General features: G+C 43.0%; 1 protein-coding gene across 1 annotated transcript; it reads left to right on the top strand.

The window, feature by feature from the left end:
• Nucleotides 1-3,383: 3,383 nt before the first annotated feature.
• LOC148047856 (butyrophilin subfamily 1 member A1-like) lies at nucleotides 3,384-17,534 on the top strand. The gene is made up of 4 exons (XM_087707787.1): nucleotides 3,384-3,527; nucleotides 12,731-12,826; nucleotides 14,596-14,694; nucleotides 16,844-17,534. The coding sequence occupies exons 1-4, from the start codon at nucleotides 3,458-3,460 to the stop codon at nucleotides 17,362-17,364; spliced, it is 786 nt and encodes a 261-aa protein (XP_087563913.1). The 5' UTR covers nucleotides 3,384-3,457; the 3' UTR covers nucleotides 17,365-17,534.
• Nucleotides 17,535-25,940: the final 8,406 nt, after the last annotated feature.

Here is a 25,940-nt window from a genome sequence, read left to right as displayed (position 1 = left end):
AATTTTTCAAGTTTGACAAGACAAATCTCCCGACATCTCTTTTACAGCCTGAGGAGCCAGGGAGATTCCTTTCTTTTTCTGCCCATTATGCAGCTGTGGGTTAAGCCCTCTCTTATCTCATTGTTCCCTAGGAGAGATTCTGCCCACATTCAGATTCAGATTCAGATTTAATTTATTTGTATGCCGCCCTTCTCCGGGAGGGACTCAGGGCGGTGAACAACTCAAAAGGGAAAAGGGGATACAAACACAATACATATAATTAAAATACACAAGAGTCATACGGCCATACAAGTTGAGAGGGGAGGGGAACTCATCAACCCCAGGCCTGCCGGCACAGCCAAGTTTGACGGCTTTCCGGAAGGCCTGGAGAGGGGTGAGGGTCCGAATCTCCGCGGGGAGTTCATTCCAAAGGGCCGGAGCTGCAACAGAGAAGGCCCTCCCCTGGGTAGTAGCCAGGTGGCATTGGCTGGTAGACGGAACCCGGAGAAGGCCGACCCTGTGCGATCTAACGGGTCTGTGGGAGGTAATTGGCAGAAGGCGGTCTCTCAAGTACCCAGGTTCAATACCATGAAGGGCTTTATAAGTTACGACTAGCACTTTGAAGCGTATCCGGAGACCGATTGCTAACCAGTGCAGCTCGCGGAGGAGAGGTGTCATGGCAATACAGTAGGAGATGCATAAACCGGAGGGGGGGGGGAATCCTTGGTTTTGGAGGAATACAAAAAGAATGGATGGAACCAGAATGAACATTACATTTAATTCCCAATTACATGTTGACATTAATATACTTTATGTCTCATGATAGCAGTAGACTTATATACCGCTTCATAGGCCTTTCAGGCCTCTCTAAGCGGTTTACAGAGAGTCAGCATATTGCCCCCAACAATCTGGGTCCTCATTTTACCCACCTCGGAAGGATGGAAGGCTGAGTCAACCCTGAGCCGGTGAGATTTGAGGGAGCCTAATTATCTACAGCAGGGGTGTCAAACTCAAGGATTGCAGGCCAGATCCGGCCTGTGGAGTGCTTAGATTTGGCCCACAGGCCTGCCCTGGAAACAGCGAAGGACCGGCGTATGGTGGCCTCTGCCAGCAAAGACAGAGCTCGGGAGGGCCACACGCAGCCCTCCTGGACACCATTTTTGGCTGTGACTGCCTCCTGCAGCCTTATGCCAGAGAAAATGGAGCTGGGAGGACCGCACAGAGCCCCCCCCCCAGCTCCATTTTGCTGGCAGAGCGCTCAGGCCACCACAGGTGCCCCCAACATGAGTGACATTGAGCTGGCCATGCCCACCCTGGCCACACTCACCTGGCCCCCTGGGGTCAAACACAACCCTGGTGTGGCTTTCAATGAAATTGAGTTTGACACCCCTGGCCTACAGCCATTGTCATTTGAGGGAATTTCACAAGGGCCTCCAAAATTACAATATACTCAGGTCCACAATTAAGCCAAAAGTTTCTGTTGCTAACCAGGACAGTTGTTAAGTGAATCTTGCCCCGTTTTATGACCTTTCTTGCCACAATTGTGAAGTGAATCGCTGCAGTCATTCAGCTAGTAACACAGTTGTAAAGTGAATCTGGCTTCCACAGTGACTTTCTTTGCCAGAAGGTCACAAAAAGTGATCACATCACCCCAAATCATCATAAGTATGAATCAGTTGCCAAGGGTCTAAATTTTGATCGCATGACCACAGGGATGCTGTAATGGTCGTAAGCAGTGGTGGGCTGCTGCTAGTTCAAACTAGTTCGGGTGAACTGGTAGTTCCAATGATCAGCTGCCCCTGCCCACCTGCCCCCGTCCTATCCAAGCCGAGGTGGCACAGTTGTTAGGGTGCAGTACTGCAGGCCACTTCAGCTGACTGTTATCTGCAGTTCAGCGGTTCTAATCTCACCGGCTCAAGGTTAACTCAGCCTTCCATCCTTCCGAGGTAGGTGAAATGAGGACCCAGACTGTGGGGGTGATATGCTGACTCTGTAAACCGCTTAGAGAGGGCTGAAAGCCCTATGAAGCGGTATATAAGTCGAACGGCTATTGCTATTGCTATTGCTATCCTGCCCTATATTTCCTGGCTCAGCTGATTCGTGCAACACAGCTGACCTCCGTGCCTCCTCTGCTCTTCTTACCAGGGCTGCCTTAGTCGGTGAGCAGCTGAGCTTCAAACTGCTGTGTTTTGAATGCTGTGTGCAAGCACATTAGGCGCACGCACAGACATGATCACCGAACCGGTTGTTAAACTGGTTGCAGCCCACCACTGGTCGTAAGTGTGAAAAACGGTCATAAATAATATGCATTCCTCCACAGTTGGAGCTTTGAATGGTCAGTAAATGAACTGTTGTAAGTTGAGGACTCTCTGTATGCAGAAGAACTCATGTTGCCACAGAACCCTCACTGACAATGGAGTCCTGACCGTAAGGAAGAATGAGTCTTCCATCACTACTCTATTATAAGAGGTTAATTAGGAGATGGAACAGCTACCCCGTTTTTCCCAATCCAGCCATCTGGAGATGTCATGAAGCCATGGAGCTGAACTTTCTTAAAACATGGTGAAGAAAAGGAATAACCATAGCAATAGAACTTAGACTTATATACGGCTTCACAGTGCTTCTTTGAGAAGCTGCATCTGCCTACAATACCTCCTCTTTCTAGCACTAGCGCTTAGACTTATATACCACTTTACAGTGCTTTACAGCCCTCTCTAAGCGGTTTGCAGAGTCAGCCTATTGCCCCCAACAATCTGGGTCCTCATTTTACCCACCTCGGAAGGATGGAAGCCTGAGTTAACCTGAACCTGGTGAGATTCGAACTGCTGAATTGCAGGCAGCCATCAGGCAGCAGAAGTAGCCTGCACTCTACTGCACTCTAACCACTGCGCCACCATGGCTGATCAGTCAAATGGAAATGGAGTGATCGTCCTTAGAAATTGAGGTTCTGAGTCTCAAATATCTGCCCACAACTCACTAGTTGTCCCCTGATCAATCTTCATCATCATCTTTGTCCACAAAGCATCAGTTATGTATCAGGGATGGGTTCCGGCAGGCACTACTGCCGGTTCGCTCATGTGCATGCTTGATGCGCACTGCACACGCATGCACAGTGCAATTAAACTTGTTTTGTGTATGCACAGAACTGAAAAACAAGATGGCGTCGTTGGCAGGGAACCAGTTTGGGGGCGTGGCAGGCCTGAGTCGCTGCTGGTTCCAGCAACCCAGGCCACCAAACCACTACTGGTTTGGCTGAATAGGTAGGAACCCACCACTGTTGTGTACTGACGATTACCATTAAGCAATAACCCTCCCACTCCCCCACACTCTTTGAACGAAACATCATTTATAGGGCTGGGTTTCTGAAGGCAATGATGTAATTGCTTTAGACCGGCTGTTTCAGAAGCTCAAGGAGTTAGTGGTTTCTCTTTTGAAGACTGTGAAACTTGCAACTGCCGTTAACAACAAGCTCTGGAAGATGGATGTAGATGGACAAGTGTATATGGATGCCCAAAAAAGAGACTTGCCAGCTTCTAAACAGAGCAAAGGTAACGACTTAAAGCTCCTTTTACTGCCCTCTGAATGTGGGTAGTAATTTTTTTAAAAGCAATTTAAGAAGATGGTGAAAGTAAATCCAGTCCCTAGGACTTTTATGCTTTTTTTAAATATCATTTTTATTCAGCATTTTTAAACATTAAAATCACAATTGTGTAATCACAATTACCCTTTTACAGCTTTCCGCTATCGGTATTCTTTCCCCCCCCATTTAGGCTTCCTGTTGTTGTTGTTGTTGTTGTTGTTGTTGTTGTTATGGGGCATGCATAAATGCCTAATGTCCCTGTCCTACTGTTCCCATTTATTTGTATTCATTTCTTTCATTTATATCCATGTTTATATTTATACCTGCTATCTTGAACATGTTTGACAAACTAATAAATACAAATATTAATATTATCTACATCTGTAAGCTGATTGGAGACTCCTTTTAGACTTTCTGAATGAATTGGAAAAAATATGTTCTTATGATTTATGGTTTTGATTATGAGAAAAAAAAATCTGGATAGTAGAAAACATGAGAGACTTTTTTTGCAATTATAGTAAAAATTTTACAAATGTACTTATATTTACTGCAAAGGAAATCAGAAGTTTCTTCTATTTCTTTGTCATTCATTCTTTCTGCACTTTTTCTTTCTCTCCTTGCTTCTTCTATTCTTTACCTGTGTTATTTTAAGTTTTTGTAAACTTTAAATAAAATTGTCATAAAAACTGAAGTATTTTTTTGATTGAACTTCCTGTATTTCAACTTCCTATGTTCTAACAACTTTTTGGTGTCTGTATTCCGGCTTTTCATATAACTTTTTTTTTTTTTTTACAAAGTGCACTTTAAAAAAAATTACTCCTTCCTTGTCAAATTTTTATGAGCTACATTTCATACTGTTTCCCTCTTCTTCACCATCTTATGATCAGGTCATATTAGGGAGATGAAACATTGTAAAAGCAAAGAAGATGGAATACATGGCAATGCCCATATGATCTGAAGCTTCTAAAGATAAGCGTGTGTTCTTAAGTTAAGTTTACTTTATTGTCATAGCACCTCGTACAATGAAATTAAATGCCGCCTTCAGGTTACATCATACATAATAAAACTATAAAAAATGTAACAAAAACACACATCCTTCGACTTCCTGGTAGGAGCCTACTGGTGGAAGCAGCAAAAAATCAGCTGCCTCCGAATTCCTGGCTACGTACCTGTTTAGAGGATCTTCCATCTGACGTCTTATCAGGTTTTCTTATCCTTCAGGCAAGAAGGAAAGAAGAAACTGTTTTGCTGGCAAATGCTCTTCGATTTTTGCAGCTTTTGTGCTTGCAAGGAAAGGGGGGCTAGCCCAAGGCAGAACGGCTGTCCGTGCTGGGAACTTCAAACTGCCTTGTGCAGGACAAAGTAGGTCTCTCCCACTCTGATCAAAGTTTTGTTTGATTTATTCTTATCACGAGCTGGATCCGTTCACTGTGGACATTAATTGCTTATCAACATTTTAGCTTCTTTTCTTTTTCTCCTCCGAAAAATTATTTACTCAGAGGCTTCTAAAATGGCGCCGAGCAGCCTGGTTTCTCCGGTAATAATGAACACTTTTTGCTAGACAATGCAAATCCTCAAAAGAATTCAAAACAAAAGAGATTGCTTATCATTTGTTTTGGTTTCACAATAGAAGAATTTTACTCCTTTATTAACCTTGCTTATTTGGAAGTTAAATGGTGATGAATCTGCTGAATGGTCTTGTTACAATGTTTACTCACTGAAAGTTTTGCCAAGCCTTAAACTTCAAAATAAAAGCCTCTTTTTTTTAAAGCTGCTTATTTAGGTAATAGAGTTTTATTAACTGCAGGCAGATAAATTTTGAAATGGCCTCAAAACCAAATATTAACTTGAAGTCGTCACCCTCTACTTCCAGGGGCACATCCTCAGTGCCTGGCACAAAGCTGCAGCCTTCGCTTCCTACGCCCCCTGCTGGGGATGTGTTAACGAAAGAATTTTTTCTGAGTAATCTAAGCGAGGCTCTTAATGCACAGACAATTAAAATGGAAGATAAATTTAGAGATAATAGAGAGGAGAGAAAAGAGGAAATAAAAGAAATGAAAGAAGAAATTAAAAATGAAATTAAAAGTGAAATAAAAGGACTTAAACAGGAGTTGTATGAGAAATTTGAGGCTAAGGTTGATAAAATTAGAGACGACATGCTGAGTCTTGTAACTGTATTAACAGAACATATTTCTGGAGTGGAAGATACTTTAGAGGTTCTTAATGATGCCAATGCTAACTTGACATTGAAAACAGAGGTGGTGGAACAAAAAGTGGAAAATGCTGAAAAAGAAATTATTATGATACAGTACCGACAAATGGAGTTCGCATTAAGAGTAAGGGGGCTGCGTGAGGAGAAACAGGAGAACCTGAAACAGATCCTATCGGAAGCTTTTGACCGCCTGATGGGAAGACCAGGGACCAATCAAGGCTGGCAAATTGACAAAGCTTACCGCGTCAACTCCTGGCTGGCAAAGCAGAAGCAGCTTCCTCGAGACATCGTTATATATTTTACTACAAGAGAGTTTAGAAATATGGTACTGCAAGCATCTTATAACACTAAGCTTCAAATTGGCGGTCAAGACCTGGTTGTTTTGAAAGAGATACCACCTCCAATGTTAAGAGCCAGGAGAGACTACGCTTTTTTGGTCGAAGAACTCAGAAATCGTCAGATACAGTATAGATGGGATGCACCATTTGGCATCATATTTACATTTGATAAGCAAAGGTACCGCCTCAACTCTGTATGGAAAGCCCGAGATTTTTATTATAATATATTGAAGGCCGGACACCCTGCACCATCTGGACCCAGAGAAAGACCACAAGAAAGACAGGATAGACAGCAAACTACACAACCATCAGACAAGATGGAGCATCTTTCTTCTCTAGAAGTGCAAGGTGCTATGGAATCAAGACCTAGCCGCATGACTACTAGACGTATGGAGAAACAAGCTAAAAAGCAACAGCATCAACAATCATCGGCCATCGATCAAGGATCTACAACAACAAATCTGGAAGCAATGGGAGGAGCTAGACCTAAGGTTAAACAGGCCGTGCAGGAAGCTCTAAAAATGCTTCAACCAACCAAAAATGACAACTAAGATTTTAACATGGAATGTCAATGGACTGAACTCTCCACAGAAGAGGAAGAAAATATTTCATTATCTCAAACAGTTTAAGAACGATGTAATTTGTTTGCAAGAAACTCATATCAAGTCAACTGATCAAAAATATTTGATCAACTCAAAACTTGGTCAACATTTTGCAGCTTCTGCTATGGAAAAGAAGAATGGTATAGTTGTATACTTAAGAAAAGATATGAAAGCTGAATTAATAGAAGCAGATCCCTTCGGAAGATATATTGCTTTAGACTTAATCTTAGAAGGGAAAAAGACATTACTTTTGGGAATTTATGCTCCCAATCAACAGCAAGATAGATTCTATAGAAATCTTCATGCTAAATTAGTACAGTGGGACTATAGTTCCTGTATACTATTGGGTGACTGGAATGGAGTGATAGACACTAAGAGAGATAAGAAGATTTCCCGCCTAAATACCAAGATGCGAGCAAAGTTACCCAAATCTTTCTTTGACATTATGGATGATTTTGAATTGAGAGATATTTGGCGAGAAAGAAATGCAGAGGAATATGACTTCACTTTCTTCTCGGACAGGCATCAATCCCTTTCAAGGATTGATTTTATCCTAACCACTAACGATTTGCTTTCTAGGGTCAAGAAAACAAAGATTGCAGTTAGGGTCCTTTCTGACCATAATCCAGTTTGGATGGAGTTGGGAAGGGTAGTGCAGGCAAGAAGGTCTTGGAGATTGAATGAAAACTTATTTAGATATGAAAAGTATATTAATGATTGTAAAAAATTATTATCTGAATATTTTGTTTTGAATATGAATAAGGGTACATCTATGGAATTTGTATGGGACGCAAGCAAAGCGTATATGAGAGGAGTTTTGATGAATATAAATAAAACACATAGAAATAAGCAAGGGTTAAAACGAACAGAACTGGAAGAGGAAATTAAGAGAAAAGAGCTGGAGTTAACAATGAACCCAGACGATACAAAGGTTAAGGAAGCTTTTAACATATTAAAATCTCAATTTGACATGTTGATCTCTGACCAGGTGGCTACTAATCTATTATATGCAAAACACAATACTTTTTGTAATGCAAACAAACCTGGCAGATGGTTAGCTTATCAGATTAGGAAAAAAAGGAAAACTCGAAATATATCTAAACTGTTTTACAGAGGGAAGGAGGTGTTTCAACAGGAAGAGATTCAAAAGGCTTTCTGGGAATTTTTTACAGAACTGTATAAAGGGGATAAAATCAATGGTTTAGACATAGACAAATATTTAGACAAAGAGAAAATACCTTCAGTTAGAGAAGAACACAGGCAAAAATTGAATCAACCAATAACCTCGGGGGAAATCCTGCAGGTAATTAAGCAATTAAAGTTAGGGAAAGCACCAGGTACAGATGGCTTGACAGCGGTTTACTATAAAAACTTACAGTTAGAAATGGTAGAACCTCTTAGAGAATTATTTAATATGATTCAAACGGAAGGTAAAGTCCCTCCATCTTGGAAGACAGCGTTTATATCTTTGATACCCAAAGAAGAACAAGATACTACTCAACCCAAAAATTATAGACCTATTTCATTACTGAATGTAGATTATAAAATTTTTACTAAAATATTAGCAAATAGGTTAATGTTGGTCATTCAACAATTGATACACACGGACCAAACAGGTTTTATACAAGGGAGACAGATGAAAAGTAATGTTAGATTAATTATTAATGCATTAGAATATTTGGGAAAGAACAACCAGATCCCTGCTGCGTTTATATTTTTGGATGCTGAGAAGGCCTTTGATCGAGTTAACTGGCAATTTCTGTTGAAGATACTGCAAAAAATGCAGATAGGAGATAATTTTCTACAGTCAATTAAAGCAATATACCAACAGCAAACAGCACAAATTATAGTCAATGGAAGTCTAACAGATTCTTTTCAAATTGGAAAAGGTACAAGACAGGGCTGTCCTTTGTCCCCATTATTGTTTATTATAACTTTGGAAGTATTGTTGAATAAAATACGGGGCTTGGATGGTTTAAAAGGGATCAAGATTAGGCAGCAATAGCAGTAGTAGACTTAGCAATAGCAGTAGACTTATATACCGCTTCATAGGCCTTTCAGGCCTCTCTAAGCGGTTTACAGAGAGTCAGCATATTGCCCCCAACAATCTGGGTCCTCATTTTACCCACCTCGGAAGGATGGAAGGCTGAGTCAACCCTGAGCCGGTGAGATTTGAACCGCTGACCTGCTGATCTAGCAGTAGCCTGCAGTGCTGCATTTAACCACTGCGCCACCTTGGCTCTTAAAAGCAAGAATATAGAGTCCGCGCTTTTGCGGATGATTTGGTCATAATATTGGAACAACCGCAGGAATCTAGTATGGTTTTAATGAATATGATTAATCAATATGGTCAAGTGTCGGGCTTTAAAATAAACTTAGGAAAAACCAAAATATTAGCTATAAATATGAATATTAAACAAAAGGAAGAATTAGGAGTGATGCTAGGATGTGAGGTAGTTAAAAAAGTTAAATATCTTGGAGTTAACATTTTAACTTCAAATGGGAAATTATATAAGCATAATTATGAACCACTTTGGCATAGCATACAGACAGAGATGAAAAAATGGGAGAAATTGCACTTATCTTTGCTGGGTAGGATAGCGGCAGTGAAAATGAACATTTTACCAAAATTTTTATTTCTCTTCCAAATGTTACCTATACTTAAAAAAGATGCGAACCTTTTAGAATGGCAGAAGGGTATCAACAAATTTGTGTGGGCAGGAAAGAAGCCGAGGGTAAAGATGAAAATAATGCAAGATGTACGTGAGAGAGGAGGATTGAAACTACCTAATTTAAAAATATATTATGATGCAGTGGTATTATCTGTAATTAGTGACTGGATTCACTTAACCAATGATAGAATATTGAACATTGAGGGACACGATCTGGTATTTGGTTGGCATGCTTACCTGTTATTCAACAAAAAATTGGATAAGAACTTTAAAAGTCATATTTTAAGAAATGCTTTATTGCGGGTCTGGAAGAAATATCAATATAAATTAAATGACAAGATACCCATGTGGGCAATTCCTAGACACGCAATTGAAAATATGAATACAGCACAAAAACAGGACAGAATTACCTACAGACAGCTTCTTACCTCGGAAAGGGGGGTATTACAATTAAAATCTTTAGAGGTATTAAAAGAGGAGAAGGTAGTTCAAACATGGTTCCAGTATGGGCAATTACAGGCTAGGTGGAAAATAGATCAAAAAATTGGTTTTATTCAAGTTGAGGATAATTTGTTTAAACAAATAAGAGATCAAAGCTTAATGCATATAAAGAGGATATATAATGTATTGATACAGATGGATTCCGAAACAGAATTAGTTAAAGATTGTATGATAAAATGGGCTCAAAATATTGAGGAACCAATAATGTTGGATACATGGGAAAGAATCTGGGTAAGAAATGTGAAATTTACCCAAGCTCAAAATCTGAGAGAAAATTTTTACAAGATGTTCTATAGATGGCATTTAGATCCTAAAAAGTTGGCTTCTATGTATCCGAATGTACAGCCTAAATGTTGGAGATGTGGTTCTCTCGATGCTACATATTATCATATATGGTGGACCTGCCAAAAGGTTAAAGCATTTTGGATAAAAATATGGTGGGTCATGCAAAATGTTTTTAAAAGAAGGATAAAGTTTAGTCCTCAGTTATTTTTACTAGGTATATGTACTGACTTTACAGTGGTAGAGACCAATTTGACTCTGCACCTGATAACTGCAGCAAGACTGTTGGTGGCGCAATATTGGAAGAAGGAAGACTTGCCTACAATTCAAGAATGGACATTGAAAGTAACAAACTTAGCTGAAATGGCTAAAATATCGGCATATCTCAAAGATCATTCAAATGAGAGATATAAACGAGACTGGAAAAAATGGATTGACTATATACAAAATAAATACGGGACTAAGAAATTCCAGTTAGCCTATGCTTAAGATCAGAAATGATTTAAATTGTTTAAAGTTAGTTCAGTAAGAAGAAGCTAAGGTCAATCTAGAATGTCATTAATTTCTTTATTTCTTTTTTCTCAATAGATTTTAGACTGTGTTAGTTAAAATTCTATACCGTGTACGGGTTCTGGGAAGTCGGGGGGGGGGGAGGAGGAGGGGGGGTGGGGGGTGGAGGGAGGGAGGGGTACACACACACACAAAAAAATTGTACTTCAATGTTTTAATGATTGACAAATGATGACATATTTGTGTTTTTTTTTCAAAGAAAAATAAAAAAAGTTCTGTTAAAAAAAAAAAAAAAACACACACACATCCTTCACATTCTATACAATTTTGTCAATCTTGTGACAAGGAAAGGAGAAATAAAGCCAGGGGAATCCACTAACCATCTTCCTTAACTATGTGGTCTTTCCATAACAGCCATGTGCAGCAGCTGCCAAAAAAGCCAACACAGTTGTAAGCTGCATAAACAGAGTGACAGAATCAAGATCACGTGAAGTGTTAATACCACTTTATAATACCTTGGAATACTGCATTCAGTTTTGGTGACCACGATGTAGAAAAGTTGTGGAGACTCTAGAAAGAGTGAAGAGAAGAGCAACAAAGATGATTAGGGGACTGGAGACTAAAACATAGGAGGAACGGTTGCAGGAACTGGGTATGTCTAGTTTAATGAAAAGAAGGACTAGCGGAAACATGATAGCAGTGTTCCAATATCTCAGGGGCGGCCACAAAGAAGACGGAGTCAAGCTATTCTCCAAAGCACCTGAGGACAGAATAAGAAGCAACTTAGAACTAAGGAGAAATTTCCTGACAATTAGAATAATTAATCAGTGGAAGAACTTGCCTCCAGAAGTTGGGAATTCTCCAACACTGGAAGTTTTAAAGAAGAGATTGGACAACCATTTGTCTGAAGTGGTGTAAGGTTGCCTGCCTAGGCAGGGGGTTGGACTAGAAGACCTCCAAGATCCCTTCCAACTCTTCTATTCTGTCCTGTTTGTCCTGTCCTATCTTATCCTATCCTATCCTATCCTATCCTATCCTATCCTGTCCTATCCTATCCTATCCTATCCTATCCTATCCTAACCCTTTTAGGACAGCACCATCCACAGGTCTCCTTCCTGGAAGAGAAGAAGACCTTTAGATTTTATGCTAGAAGACTTTCTAGGCTGCTCAAGAACAAGTGCAGGGCTCTGCCTCTAGAAAAGATCTCTCACCGAAAAGATTCAAAGCATAGCACTTCATCCCCATAATGTTCTTTGCTAAGTTGCACCTGCCTACAATTCCTTTTCTCTACAAAAACATATAGTCAAGACAGCTACACATAAGGAAGCAACCCTTCCTTCATGGCTCCCACTTGTGGCCGAAGTCAGATTAACTGTTTTCTGACCTAGGCTTCCCCGAAAAACACAAAGCAGATTCCCGGTCCTGACAAAACCCCTTTTATTAAACAAAAGTGAATTCCTCTCATGTACGTTCTGCAATGGCCTGGTAAACAGTTTTTCAAAGGTGAATTTATGACCACAGACCTTATCTAGCTTGGAAAGCTGCCATGCAAATACTTTCCATATGCAGTGCTGTGCAAGGAAAGACTTGGCACAGAGTCTCTGAGATTCATGGATAGATCTTCACACTCCTGAAACGAATCTAATGACCAAACGAATGTATTGATTCCTGCAAAAGCCCACTCTCCTTTTGATCCTCTTTTATTTCCTATGGGAGGGGCCATTCACCATCCACCTGTGGCTTTATTCCCAAGTCGACCCTGATTTCTTAGCTGTTCTTTTCTTCTGGCAGCTCTGCACATGTGCAACAAACAATGCCACTTTCATAATTTCAAAAATGAGATCCTGTGGACACCTGTGGCATCTGCTTTACTTCCCCATCTAATGTCCCTGTGAGGAAGGTTTGGGCTGAAAGAGTGAGCCTGACCCTCAAATTGTGAGTTTCCATGGCTGAATGTAAACCTGGGCCTAATCCCAATATTTTAATACCCCACAACACAGTTATGGAAGCTGGTGGAGGGATGGAAGATTAAACTCTATGATTAATATCCACAGGTTGCTCCTTTAATTTCTGCTGCAAGATTTCACTTGGCATTTCGATGGTGGGAAATTTAGCTCTGGCTGTGCTTTTGATTCTTTTCGTTCGTGGAGGTAAGACAAGTTCTGCAGTCTTCTCCTAGCTTGTCATGCTTTTTTTGCATGCTGCAATGCATTGTTATAGAGATATACAGAACCATATTCACACCCAAAATATTTTATTTATTTCTTTAATTATTAAATTCAGAAACCACCCATCTCCCTCAGAGGGACTCTGGGCAGCACACAAATAAAATATTAAAACATACAAACAGTATATAAAATGTTTAAAAGAGGCAAGGATAAGTAAAATTCAACGTCAAAAGTTAATCAAAGGGAGAGGGGAGAGTTTTCAAGATACTAACCAGCCCAGAGGTGGGTTGCTGCTGGCATTACTGCCAGTTCGCGCACAAACCAGGCGCATTTTCGCATTTGCAAATAAAATGGTTTGCACATACGCAAAACCTTAGAAAATGAAAAAAAACAAATAAATTTCTGCACTGAAAATTGTTCTGCACATGCGCAGAACCAAAAAACAAGATGGCGGCCACATTGGAGAACTGGTTTAGGAGTGTGGCAGGCCTGGGTCGCTGCCGGTTCCAGCGACCCAGGCCGCAAAACCACTACCGGTTTGGCTGAACTGGTCCAAACTGTTAGGAACCCACCTCTGAACCAGCCCCATGGCTGTGTGCTCCATTGTGTACTCTAAGCAAGACCACAGAGCCATATTTTACATCTTTCCGAAAGGCCAGGACAGCAGGGGCCAACCTCACCTCCATGGGTGGGTAGGATAGCAATAGCACTTAGACTTATATACCGCTTCACAGTGCTTTACAGTCCTCTCTAAGCAGTTTACAGAGTCAGCATGTTTCCCCCAACAATCTGGGTCCTCATTTTACCCACCTCGGAAGGATGGAAGGATGAGTCAACCTTGAACCTGGTGAGATTCGAACTGCCAAATTGCAGGCAGCCGTCAGGCAGCAGAAGCAGCCTGCAGTACTGCACTCTAACCACTGCACCACCATGGCTCTTCAGGATGTTCCAAAGGGTGGGGAGAACAGCACCAGTGGGAATTGTTCAATGGGGCCCACAACATGTCTTCTCTGCTTTGATCGAGTGGGAATGGCTGATGTAATAGGACGAAGATGATACTGTAGGTAGCCTAGTCCCCTGCCATATAGGGCTTTAAAGCAATGGCGCAATTTAAATATTTTTACTACGGGTTCTGTGGGTGTGGTTTGGTGGGCGTGGCAGGGGAAGGATACTGCAAAATCTCCATTCCCTCCCCATTCTGGGGCCAGCCAGATGTGGTATTTGCCAGTTCTCCGAACTACTCAAAATTTCCGCTACCAGTTCTCCAGAATCTGTCAGAACCTGCTGAATTTGACCCCTCTTTAAAAGGTCATAACCAATACCTTGAATTGGACCAGGAAGAAAACTGGCACCCAATGCAGCTTCTGCTGGAATGCTCTTTGGGTGCCCAAGTTTGCCTGCCCGGCTGCATTCTGTACCAGCTGAAGTATCTGGGTACTTTTCAAGGGTAGCCCCATGTAGAGCACATTGCAATAGTCTGAACAAAAGATGACCATGGCATCAGTGACCGGGCAATTAATAACTTGAATTTGCGAATTGGGCTCATTGGTGAGGAAATGCTTTAAAATGACTGAATCAGAGACAAAGCAACTCTTGATATTTTACTCTTATTCATAGGGACTTTGTTTCTTAAAATAACTCTGAATACCAAAAGTCTAATGGGTTTTCTACTCCCCTGAACCACTTGTGAACCAATAAAAAACAAATGGTGGTGTTGGATGGTATTGAACTCAAATTTTTTTTTATTTAAGATTTGCAGGTTCGTGCTGTTTCAGAACCTGCACCTTACCATATCCGGAGTTGCATGTTAAACTGTATTCCTTGTCAATCTGCTACAAACAGCATAACAGGTAAACTCCAACTGCTCTAGCATTGAGCAACATAGATATTCCTCTTTGTGGGTTCGAAGACATCCAAGATGCGGTGTCAAAGCTCACACACTGGTGAAGTGTTTTCAGAAATAAGACTTTGCTCCAGTGACAGGGTGAGCCAGTGTCCTTTGAAGCTGCACTGTGGTCATTGTGCCTTCCCAGCAAAAGGGGCGTCGGGGTGCAAAATAAAGCAAAGGTCATCTGATGTTGCTCAATGCTGAAGACCTTTTGGGGGATGGACGATAATGACTCCAAAAGGGATACCAGTCCCTTTGGCAGTTATTATGCTTTCCTCTGGCTGTATGCATTGCTTAAGAAGTTGGCCATTCAGTTGCAACAGGACCTAAGGACAGTGGTGAGTTTCAAATTATTTTAGAACCTCTTCTGTAGGTGTGACCTGCTTTGTGGGAGTGGCTTGCCGGCCATGTGACCATGTGGGAGTGGCTTGGCAGCCATGTGACTGGGTGGGCATGGCCAACTTGTAAAATGTGGTGAAATTCACTTAACAACGCTCTTGCTTAGCAACCAAAATGTTGGCTCAGAAACTCTGGCATTTGAAGCACGCAAGTCTTAAAGCTGTCAAGCTACAAGGCCCTTGCACCCCTAACCCTTTAGAAAAAATACCCCAGGGGTGTTCAAACTTGACAGCTTTAAGAGTTGTGGACTCTTAGAATTCCTCCAGGCATGTTGGCTCAGAAACTTTGGCATTTGAAGCATGCAAGTCTTAAAGCTGTCAAGTTATTCCTCTTTGTGGGTTCAAAGACATCCAAGATGCGGTGTCAAAGCTCACACAGAGCCGTAATAAAAAGTCCCTTCTTTGTTTTTACACTTCCCACATGACATATGTTGGAAGTGTAAAAACAAAGAAGGGAATTTTACCATCTATGGTAGATATGTGACAAAGCAAAAAATATATATATATTTTTCCACTCTAGCCTTTCTGTCTGAGGTAAGAAATTAAGTTGCCGGTGTTTTTCTCCCTTTGGGCACAATCCAGCATGAAGTAAAATGCTTTCTTCAGGTATCAAGAGGAAATATGTCCATCAGAGGTTTCCAGATAAGGCCAGTTTGAGGAAGATCCAGGGGTCAAAAATTTTAGCAAGGTGTTCTCTGCCCGGTTGGGTGGGTATGGCCATGGTGGATGTGGCTTAGTTGGCCTCCTGCACCAGAGCGGGGTACATGTGCTTTTTGCTTTCCTCGAGCCTCTGGGAGGGCGAAAATGGCTTCCCCAGCTCTGGAGGCCTTCCGAACTTCCGGTAGGCCCATTTTTCACCCTCCCTGAGCCTTCATACACACCCTGCACTTACCCGCATCCAAAATGGGTGGCGTAGGGACTCCTGGGAGGGGTAGGATGGGCGGGGCCAGTCAAGAGTGGGACTTGGGGGGGGGGGTTCTCCGAACTACACCGAATCTTAGCTAGAGGTTTTCCCGAACCCCTGTGAACCCCCAGAAGTGAACCCCTGGGAAGATCTATTTCAAGCCCATCCCCAAAAGTAAAGAATTGGAAAAGTAAAGTGATGCACTTGATGAATAAAAGAAATGTGTGCCTTCCAGTGAAACAATATCAGCTACCTGTCAGCATTCCAAGTATCATGAAGTCTAGTTTTTTTTTCTATTGCATCTGGAGTCCACTGATAGGGTGTCTGTAAAATAGAAGGCTTACTGTATATACCGTATTTTCGGACTATAAGACACACTGGTATATAAGATGCACCAAGATTTCAAAGAGGTAAGTCAGGAAAAAAAGTTTTTGTCCTCCCTGGCCCCCAGGAGCATTCTGCAGGCTTCATCAGGGCTTGGGGAAGGCAAAAATGCCCCCCTTTTTCAGCCCTGCTGAAGCCTGCAGAGTGCTTCTGGGGAGTGGGGGAAGTGAAAACCATCCTCCTTTTTTGCCCGTTTTTCACAAAAATGTGATAAGGGGGGGCGGGGCTTCAGGAAAGGCCAAAAACAGCTGTATTTGGTGTATAAGACTCACCAACATTTCGTCACCCTTTTATTGTCATTTACTCCGAAAAATACGGTAGTTGAACAATTGCTATTTTCCCCAACCAGCTTATAAGAAAAAGTAGATGGCACACAAAAGATGGTAATTCCTTCTCCCCAAAACTGTTTTCTTTCTTCCACACAGCAAACCTGACTCTGGATCCAAGCACAGCTCACCCCCGGCTCTACGTATCTCAAGATTTGAAAAGCGTGAGATGGAAAGAAATGAAACAGCAAGTGAACGCCAGTCCACTGAGATATGAACTTTTGGCCAGCGTTCTAAGCCAAGAGAGCTTTAATTCTGGGAAGCTTTGCTGGGAGGTAGAGGTGGTGGAGGAAGGGGAATGGTGGGGGGTGGGAATTGTTAGGGAATCTGCAAACAGAAATGGGCAGATTCTCTTCGATCCTCGAGGGGGTTACTGGGGAGTGCAGCGAATTAGCGGGAAGCACCAAGCCATCACTCATCCCAGGACAAATTTGACACTGAGTCGTTCGCCGAGAAGGATCCGAGTTTCTCTGGACTATTCACAAGGCCTCATCGCATTCTTTGATGGTGACACGAATGCTGAACTCTTCACTTTTCCTAAAGCAAATTTTGCTGGAGAGAAGGTTCACGCTTGGTTCTTGATCTATAAGTGGAATGGACAGCTTCTCCTCCATCCATGAGATAGTGAAGCAAAGGGGTCATCATACTGAAGAAATGCAGACTATCTGCCTTCAGATCTCCTTCATTCCTTGTGTTTTTCCATGCCACCATTGTCATGGGTGTATTTGATTTCCTTTGACCTTCCTTTTCCCTGAATAGCTGAATTATCTTCTAAATAGAGTAGAGTATAGTATAGAGTAGAGTAGAGTAGAATAGAATAGAATAGAATAGGAAGGCATCTCAGAGGTCTTCTAGTCCAGCCCCCTGCTCAAGCAGGAGAACCTATACCATCTCAGACAAGTGGCTGTCCAGTCTCTTCTTTAAAACCTACAGTGATGGAGTGCCCACAATTTCTTTTTTTTTTTTTTAAATACATTTTATTTATTTCATTTTCATTTTCATTTTATACAATCACTTATATACTGTACGTAACAAAAAAACAAAGAGAAAAAAAAAACCCCAACATAACACTTCAATCCCCCATACACCCTCTCTTCTCCCCCTCCAACTTTCATTTCACCCCTCCAGCATTCCCCTCTTCTACTTCCCTTCCCCCTCAGACATCTCCCCCTCCCTCCATCTCACCCTCCTTACATTCCCTCTCACTCCCTCTTTACTTCTCCCTCCTCTTTCCCTCTTCTCGCTTTGGTGTATCCATCAGTTTGTTTTTTTTTAAAAAAAATAAAAGAGAAAAAGAAAAAAAAAAAGGAAAACGAGCCGCAGTATACAAGTGAATTCTTATTGTTCTAAGAATTGAAACTGTAATTCCACCCTCCCCCCTCCCCCCTATAATCCCCCCTCCCTAACCCCCTTACGGCTTCGCAGGTCCCATACCCGGCATAATTCTTTAACAAGCATTTGAGTATAATAAGGCCAGCTAACTTTAAAATTAAAAAAAGAAAAGAAAAGAAAAGCCAAAAAAAAAGAGAATAATAAAAAATAAAGAAGAAGAAAAAGCACACACACACCCAAAAAGAAAGGAGAAACAGAGAAGGGTCAATAAACCCACTACGTTAACACAGCTTCCCATTATCTGTAAATCTTAAACAATGTAGCTCATTCCAAATTTCGATTATTTTACTACTTGCAGGGTTTCAAACTGTATTAGAGCCAGGTAAGTTGATCAATTAGGATTCCCCAACTAAAAGTCTCATTGCTTTGTCTATCTATTCAAACCTTTAATTTATCTCTTTTTTATCCGAATATCCAAACCTTTCTATAAAACCATTAAACTCAAGTACTTCTTTCATTTTTCATTTCCAACACCTCCCTTTCTATCCTTACCCACCTCCACATGTAAATTTTTTACCTTCCACCCTGCCTTTATCCATGTCCATATATATATTTTATCCGCGTCCATTGCTCCTCCCATATTTACTCCACTTTCCTGAAGACTCTCCGACCAATCTTTCTTGACCTTATATTGAAATAGCAACTCAAACAAACATCAGCTTGCATTCTAGCCCCAAGTAGTCTAATTAAGCTTTCGCTACCCTTCCCTCTCCCACGCGCCTCCCAACTCCGTTCGTCCCAGACCACAACTCAAAAAGATCGCAATCTCCGCTCTCCTCGCCTAGGAAAATAATTCATGCGCAATTTGAGTTAGAGTTCAGACAAATCTTATATACAATATGTGTCCACAATCAGCAATGCTTCTTTCAGTCTCCATGTCTCATCATCAATATACCACTTTTCCATTTTATCCCAGACGGAAATCATAAAGCTTTAAGAACATCGCTTAGTCTTTATTCTTTAGTCTTCTGCCCTTCCGGAAGAGGAAAGCAACACCCTCCGCCTTGTAGCCACGTGTCTCGCTGTTTGTCTTCTCCTTCTCCTTGTCTCTCTCCAGGTCCGGATGAATCAGGAAGTCCCGCCTTCAGGGTCTCGTAGTAAAATTCTCGGGCTTCACAGACAGAATTAATGCGGTGTTTTTGGTTGCCAAATGTAACTGTAATACCAGCTGGGACTTCCCATTTGTATGGAATCTGAGAATTTCTGAGTTCTTCGGTTAAGAAAGCGTACTCTCTCCTTGTTCTTAATATTTGAGATGGTATCTCTTTAAAAACAATCAAGTCCTGTCCATCAATTCTCAACCTCTTTCCGTAAAGCCTCTGTATTATCTCATTTCTGGATTCCCTTGTGGTAAAGTATATAATTATGTCCCTCGGAAGCTGTCGCTGTTTTGCTACCCACGAATTCTGGCGGTAAATTCTTTGAATCTGCCAATCAAAGTTAAATCCCGGACTTCCCACCAAGCGGCTGAAAGCCTCAAAGAAGATCTGTTTCAAATTCTCCTGTTGGTTTTCACGCAGTCCTCTAACTCTTATTGCAAAGGCAGTCTTATTATAATTTATCATGACAAGTTGTTTTTGAGCAGTTTCAATTTCCTGTTGTAACGTTTGAATTTTGGATATCAAATTAAGGTTAGTTTCTTCCAAAAGTTCCAATTTGTCCTCCGTTTCAGCAATATAATCTGTCATGACTGTCATTACTCCGATCATATCCTCCTTTGCCTGAGCAATTTTAGCATCAAATTGATCATATAAATCCGATATCAGTTGATTAATTTCCTGTCTGAAATCATTAAGCGTTTTGAGAAGAAATTCTTGTGTTAACAAATCTCCCGTGGAGGGTGTAGGAGACAAGGGTAGCGGCTTCATAGCAGTTTTTGGAGATATGTTATTAAGGAAGCGCTTCTGTTTAGATTTGGGAGCCATTCCAGAGTAAAAATAAAAGACAAGCAATCAAGCGAGCCAAAAATCAAAGTCTCTGCTCCCCTCAATTAATCTTTTAGCAATTAGTACGGAGAAGCCTTCAGGAGGGTAGGGCTGACTAAGTACGTCACATCAAACACAAAAGCTACGAGATCGCCATCTTGTGACGCAGCTAAAAAAGAAAGGGAGCCTTTTGCGAAGTTGAAGCTGGTATTTTAAATAGTAATGGAAGAAATTCCTCAGGAATGGTCCCTGCCCGGATTGACATTTAAATAGCTTAGCTTTGTCCTGGGGGGGGGGCAATCTGCCTAGGGCTGCAAAAAAGGCAGCGCAGAAAACTGGCCGGAGTAAAGGCTCAGCTAATGTTGAACCTCTTCTCCATTCACAGCAAAAAAAAAGCTATGAATTACAAAGAGATCCTAACGACTGACCTTCTCCCTGCCCCTTTCTGCCAGAAAGGGGAGATATCTATAGATCTTATAAGATATACGAACCAGAGTCCTGACAGGAGCTTCGTTGAGCTCCCGACGGCGGCAGGCTCCTCCCCCCGAAGCGAGTGCCCACAATTTCTGGTGGCAAGCTGTTCCACTGGTTAATTGTCCTCCCTGTTTGGAAGTTTCTTCTTAATTCCAGGTTGCTTCTCTCTTTGATTGTTCCCAACCATTATTTCTTCTTCTGCCTTCTGGTGCTTTGGAGAATAAGGGGAAAAGGGGGACAAAAGAGGTCACCAGTGAATGAGCAAATACAGTACAATAATAACAGAGTTGGAAGGGCCCTTGGAGGTCTTCTAGTCCAACTGCCTGCTTAGGCAGGATACCCTACACCACTTCAGACAAATGGTCATCCAATCTCTTCTTAAAAATTTCCAGTGTTGGAACATTTAGAAGTTCCGGAGGCAAGTTGTTCCACTGATTAATTGTTCTCCTTAGTTCTCGGTTGCTTCTCTCCTTGATTAGTTTCACCCATTGCTTCTTGTCCTACCCTCAGGTGCCTTGGAGAATAGTTTGACTCCCTCTTCTTTGTGGCAACCCCTGAGATATTGGAACACTGTTATCATGTCTCCTCTAGGCCTTCTTTTTATTAAACTAGACATACCCAGTTCCTGCAACTGTTCTTCATACTTTTTAGCCTCCAATCCCCTAATCATCTTTGTTGCTCTTCTCTGCACTCTTTCTAGAGTCTCCTTCTACCTCACCTTCCTCATATCTCCCAATGCCAACCCTAGCCAGCTAACCAAGTCAAATATTTAAGGGATGAAATCCCACATTTTTTCAGATATTCAAATAGCAAAAAACAACAGATCCACAAAGATTAAAACACAGGGGGAAATGGATATTTCTGAGAAAGACCAGCAAAGGATAGAATGGAAAGGAATGGAAAGGAATGGAATGGAATGGAAAGGAATGGAATGGAATGGAATGGAATAGAATAGAATAGAATAGAATAGAATAGAATAGTTGGAAGGAACCTTGGGGTAGCAAGATCTTGCCCCTGTCATGGTCAGACCACTACCTATTGAGGTTTGACTTTCGGAGACCAAACCCCCACTGTAGGGAGGAGGAACCGACCAGGTGGTCCCGCCCCAGGCGACTTATGGACCCTTCGGGGTTCCAGACGGAGCTTGGGGTTATTCCTGATACTCTCGCCCGCAGTTCGGCGGAGACTCTGGTTGCTGCCTGGGATCTGGCAGCGGCGGAGTCTCTTAACCGGATTGCGCCTCTATGGCCGCTCCGAGGCAGTGGATCCCGGAAGGCTCCTTGGTTTACTGAGGAACTCCGGGAGATGAAGCGCCGAAGGAGACGCCTAGAGCACCTATGGAGGTCCAGCAAATCCGAATCGAGCCGAGCATTTTTGACAACCTGCACCAGAGATTACATTCGGGCAATCAGGACGGCTAAGAAAACACACATTGCCTCTCTGGTTGTGTCTGCTGAGTCGCGCCCAGCCGCCCTGTTTAGGATAACCCGTTCCCTCCTAAATAGGAGGGATATGGGCGATCCGCTGCAGGGCAGGGCTGAGGACTACGTCCAATTTCTCGCAGACAAGGTTGCTCGGCTCCGGGCGGACCTGGACTCCAATCCCGCAGTACCAGCCGAGACACTAAGGGATGATCTGGTAAGTCATCGCTAGATTGAGTTTCAGGCTGTTGCCCCTGAGGATGTGGACAAGGCCATGAGAGCTGTAGGTGCCTCCACATGTGTGCTGGACCCGTGCCCTTCCTGGCTGGTTGTAAACAGCAGGGAGGTGACACGAGGCTGGATCCAGGCGGTTGTTACCACCTCACTTCGGGAGGGGATCTTTAAAGACGGCGGTGGTGAGACCCCTCCTGAAGAAACCATCCTTGGATCCAGCTGTTTTAAATAACTATCGTCCAGTCTCCAACCTCCCCTTTGTGGGGAAGGTTGTTGAGAAGGTGGTGGCCTTTCAGCTCCAGCGGTCCTTGGAGGAAGCCAGCTAACTCGATCCATTCCAGTCTGGATTCAGACCTGGCTGCAGCACAGAAACCGCTTTGGTCGCGTTGACCGATGATCTCTGGAGAGCCAGGGATGGAGGCCACGCCTCCATCCTAGTGCTCCTTGACCTCTCGGCGGCTTTCGATACCATCGACCATGGTATCCTTCTGCGACGACTGCGGGAGGTGGGGGTGGGAGGCGCTGTTTTACAGTGGTTCTCCTCTTACCTCTCGGACAGGTCACAGTCGGTGTTAGTTGGGGAGCAGAGATCGACCCCTAGGCCCCTAACATGTGGGGTGCCTCAGGGTTCGGTCCTGTCCCCCTACTTTTCAACATCTACATGAAACCGCTGGGTGAGATCATTCGACGGCATGGGATAAAGTACCATCAATATGCGGACGATACTCAATTGTATCTGTCCGCCCCGTGCCAACTCAACGAAGCGATGGATGTGATGAGCCAGGGGCTGGATGCTGTTAAAGACTGGATGGGGGTCAACAAGCTTGTGCTCAATCCAGAAAAGACCGAGTGGCTGCTGTGTTTCCCTCCCAAAAATTGGCCAAGTACTCCATCTCTCAGGCTGGGGGGTCAAATTATACGCCCCTCAGACAGGGTTCGCAACTTGGGAGTCCTCCTGGACCCACAGCTGACCTTCGAACACCATTTGTCAGCTGTGACCAGGGGGGCATTTGCCCAGGTTTGCCTGGTACACCAGTTGCGTCCCTACCTGAACCGGGAGGCCCTCACAACAGTCACTCGTGCCCTTGTGACCTCTAGGCTGGAATATTGCAATGTGCTCTACATGGGGCTGCCCTTGAAGAGCATTCGGCGACTCCAGCTAGTCCAGAACGCAGCCGCGCGAGCGATAGTGGGTGCACCTCGGTTCACCCACGTAACACCTATCCTCCGCGAGCTGCGCTGGCTACCTGTTGATCTCCGGGTGCGCTTCAAGGTGCTACTTATCACCTATAAAGCCCTTCATGGTAGTGGGCCTGGGTACTTGAGAGACTGCCTACTGCCAATTACCTCCACTAGACCGATTCGATCGCATCGATTAGGCCTCCTCCGAATCCCATCTTCTAGCCAGTGCAAACTGGCAACTACCCGGAGGAGGGCCTTCTCGGTGGCTGCTCCGTCCCTTTGGAACGAACTCCCCGTGGAGATTCGGACCCTCACCACCCTCCAATCCTTCCGCGCTGCTGTAAAGATCTGGCTGTCCCGGCTGGCCTGGGGCTAAGATTATAGCCCCACTCGAATTGTGTGATTGTTACGTTTTTCTCTTTTAATATGCTGTATTGTTTATTGTTTGTTGTTTCCCCTCCCTTTTGAATTGTGAGCCGCCCTGAGTCCCCTTAGGGAAAAGGGCGGCATACAAATAAAGGCAAAAGTAAAAGTAAAAGTAAAGGTCTTGTAGTCCAACCCCCTGCTCAGGCTAATTCTAGGACCAGTAGGATATTTTTAAAAGAAAGGGGATGTTTTAAGAGAGGACTATGCCAATGTACTTCCAGATCGCTATGGAAGGATCTTAAATGCCTTTGAAGTCTTCACACAATGTCCTCATCACTTTCTGAGGGCCAGCTCCTGCATGTTCTTTCTTCCACTAATCTCTGAATTTAGGGGCTCAGCAATGCATTTGCTAAATTCCTCTTTCAGTGCTTTTTAATATTACTCCTTGGCCAAAAGAGAAGAAATAATTGAGCCCGCTGGTCAATTATCTAACAATCAAAATATCAAAGGGGTAAAATCATGCCTCATTTTTAGCAAGTTGTGAAAAACCAGCCATGTGTTTTGAGCAATAAATTAGATTATAAAATTCTGTCAGCATGACTCATCAAGTTGTTTGCTGTGAATTGGAAGGAACCTCATCACCATCTGGAATTCACCCATTATGAATAATGCCAATTGATGAGATCTATAAGCCCCAAATAAACTACATTTCGGTAGGCAAAGAGTAGATGAAACTGAGATCTCCTCTAATAATTTGGAATCTGGAGACAAAAATCATTTTTTCCTGCCTTCTCAGGGAAACCCCAAATCAGGTAAGTCTGGAAATTGCTGTAGACTCACTGGAACACAAAGTACTTTCTTTTACTTTCCTAATTAACTTGACAGAGTGTGTTAGATAATTATTGTCATCCTATATGGAATTTCCTGACACAATTCTACACACTAATCACTCATTGCTTGTGTGGGGTATATTTACACCATACTCAGCAAAAGCCCTTGGTTCTTTGGTATATAGACCAGGGCAGAGGTGGGTTGCTCCCAGTTCGGCCCAGGTCAGACAAACCGGTAATAGCAGCAGCAGCAGGAGGCTCCAACCACCCACCGGGACGCATCACGCATGGGAACCTGAACCGGTAATAAAAAAAATTGGCAACACACCACTGGACCAGGGATGTCAAACTGGATTTCTTTGAAGGCCAGATCAGCATTGTAGTTCTCCTCCGTCAGCTGGTGAGGGAGGTTGGGGAGTGGGGGAAGACGGGACGGACCTCTCCTGCAGCACCCTGCCAGCCCAAATGCGGTGTGGGCGGAATGCATATCCCCCCACACCCAGTGGTAGGAACCTCTTGGTTATACAACTGGCTCGGTTATCGTGCGATTTGTGTGTGTGTGTACACTTCGCACACACCCGTGCCTGACGTGTGCTGCACACGTGTGCGCAGTTTGAAGAAATCTTCACTTTCTTTGGAGGAGTAACACAGCTGTTTCCCCAAAAATAAGACAGGGTCTTATTTTCTTTTGACCCCTTGAAATAAGCACTTGGCCTTATTTTCGGGGAGGTCTTATTATTTTTGAAGTGCAGGAGGTGGCAAGCGTAGTTACTTCATGGCAGATACTGTGAGGCAAAATTTTCCAGAAGGGCTTATTTTAGCGCATGTGCTCAAAAGCCCTATTGGGCTTATTATCCCGGGAGGTCTTATTTTTGGGGAAACAGGGTATATCATTGCTGGTTGTCTTTTTCTCCTCCTTCTCTTCCTCCTCCTCCCCTTCCCCTTCCCCTTCCCCTTCCCCCTCCCCCTTCCCTCCCCCTCCCCCTCCCCCTCCTCCTTCTTCTTCTTCTTCTTCTTCTTCCCCTTTCCCTCCTCCTTCCCCTCCTCCTCCTCCTTCTTTCCCTCTTCTTCCTCTCCCTCTTCCTCCTCTTCCTCCTCCTCTCTCCCTCCCTTCTTTCTTCTACATCAAGAGCATGAGGGGTCTAATGATATGGGTGGGACATTGGTAACTATGTGGAACCAAAATAAACACCTTCATTCTAAAATCAATCATTCTGTTCTTCGCTCTTACTTTAAAACCTGGCCTTCGGGCTTGGTATGCAACTTGGACTTGGAGAAATAGAAACAAAATGAGTGAAACCCAAACATTGAGTTCCCAATGAAATATTGACATACATTTCTAATGGAAGAAGAGCCTGGTTGCCTACAAAGG

Source organism: Thamnophis sirtalis, unplaced genomic scaffold (assembly GCF_051295495.1).
Source record: "Thamnophis sirtalis isolate CommonGarterSnake01/CBP01778 unplaced genomic scaffold, rThaSir2_p1.2 scaffold_3, whole genome shotgun sequence".
Taxonomy (NCBI): domain Eukaryota; kingdom Metazoa; phylum Chordata; class Lepidosauria; order Squamata; family Natricidae; genus Thamnophis; species Thamnophis sirtalis.
The sequence above is the reverse complement of the archived record's forward strand: the minus strand, read 5'-3'. Positions and strand labels throughout refer to the sequence as shown.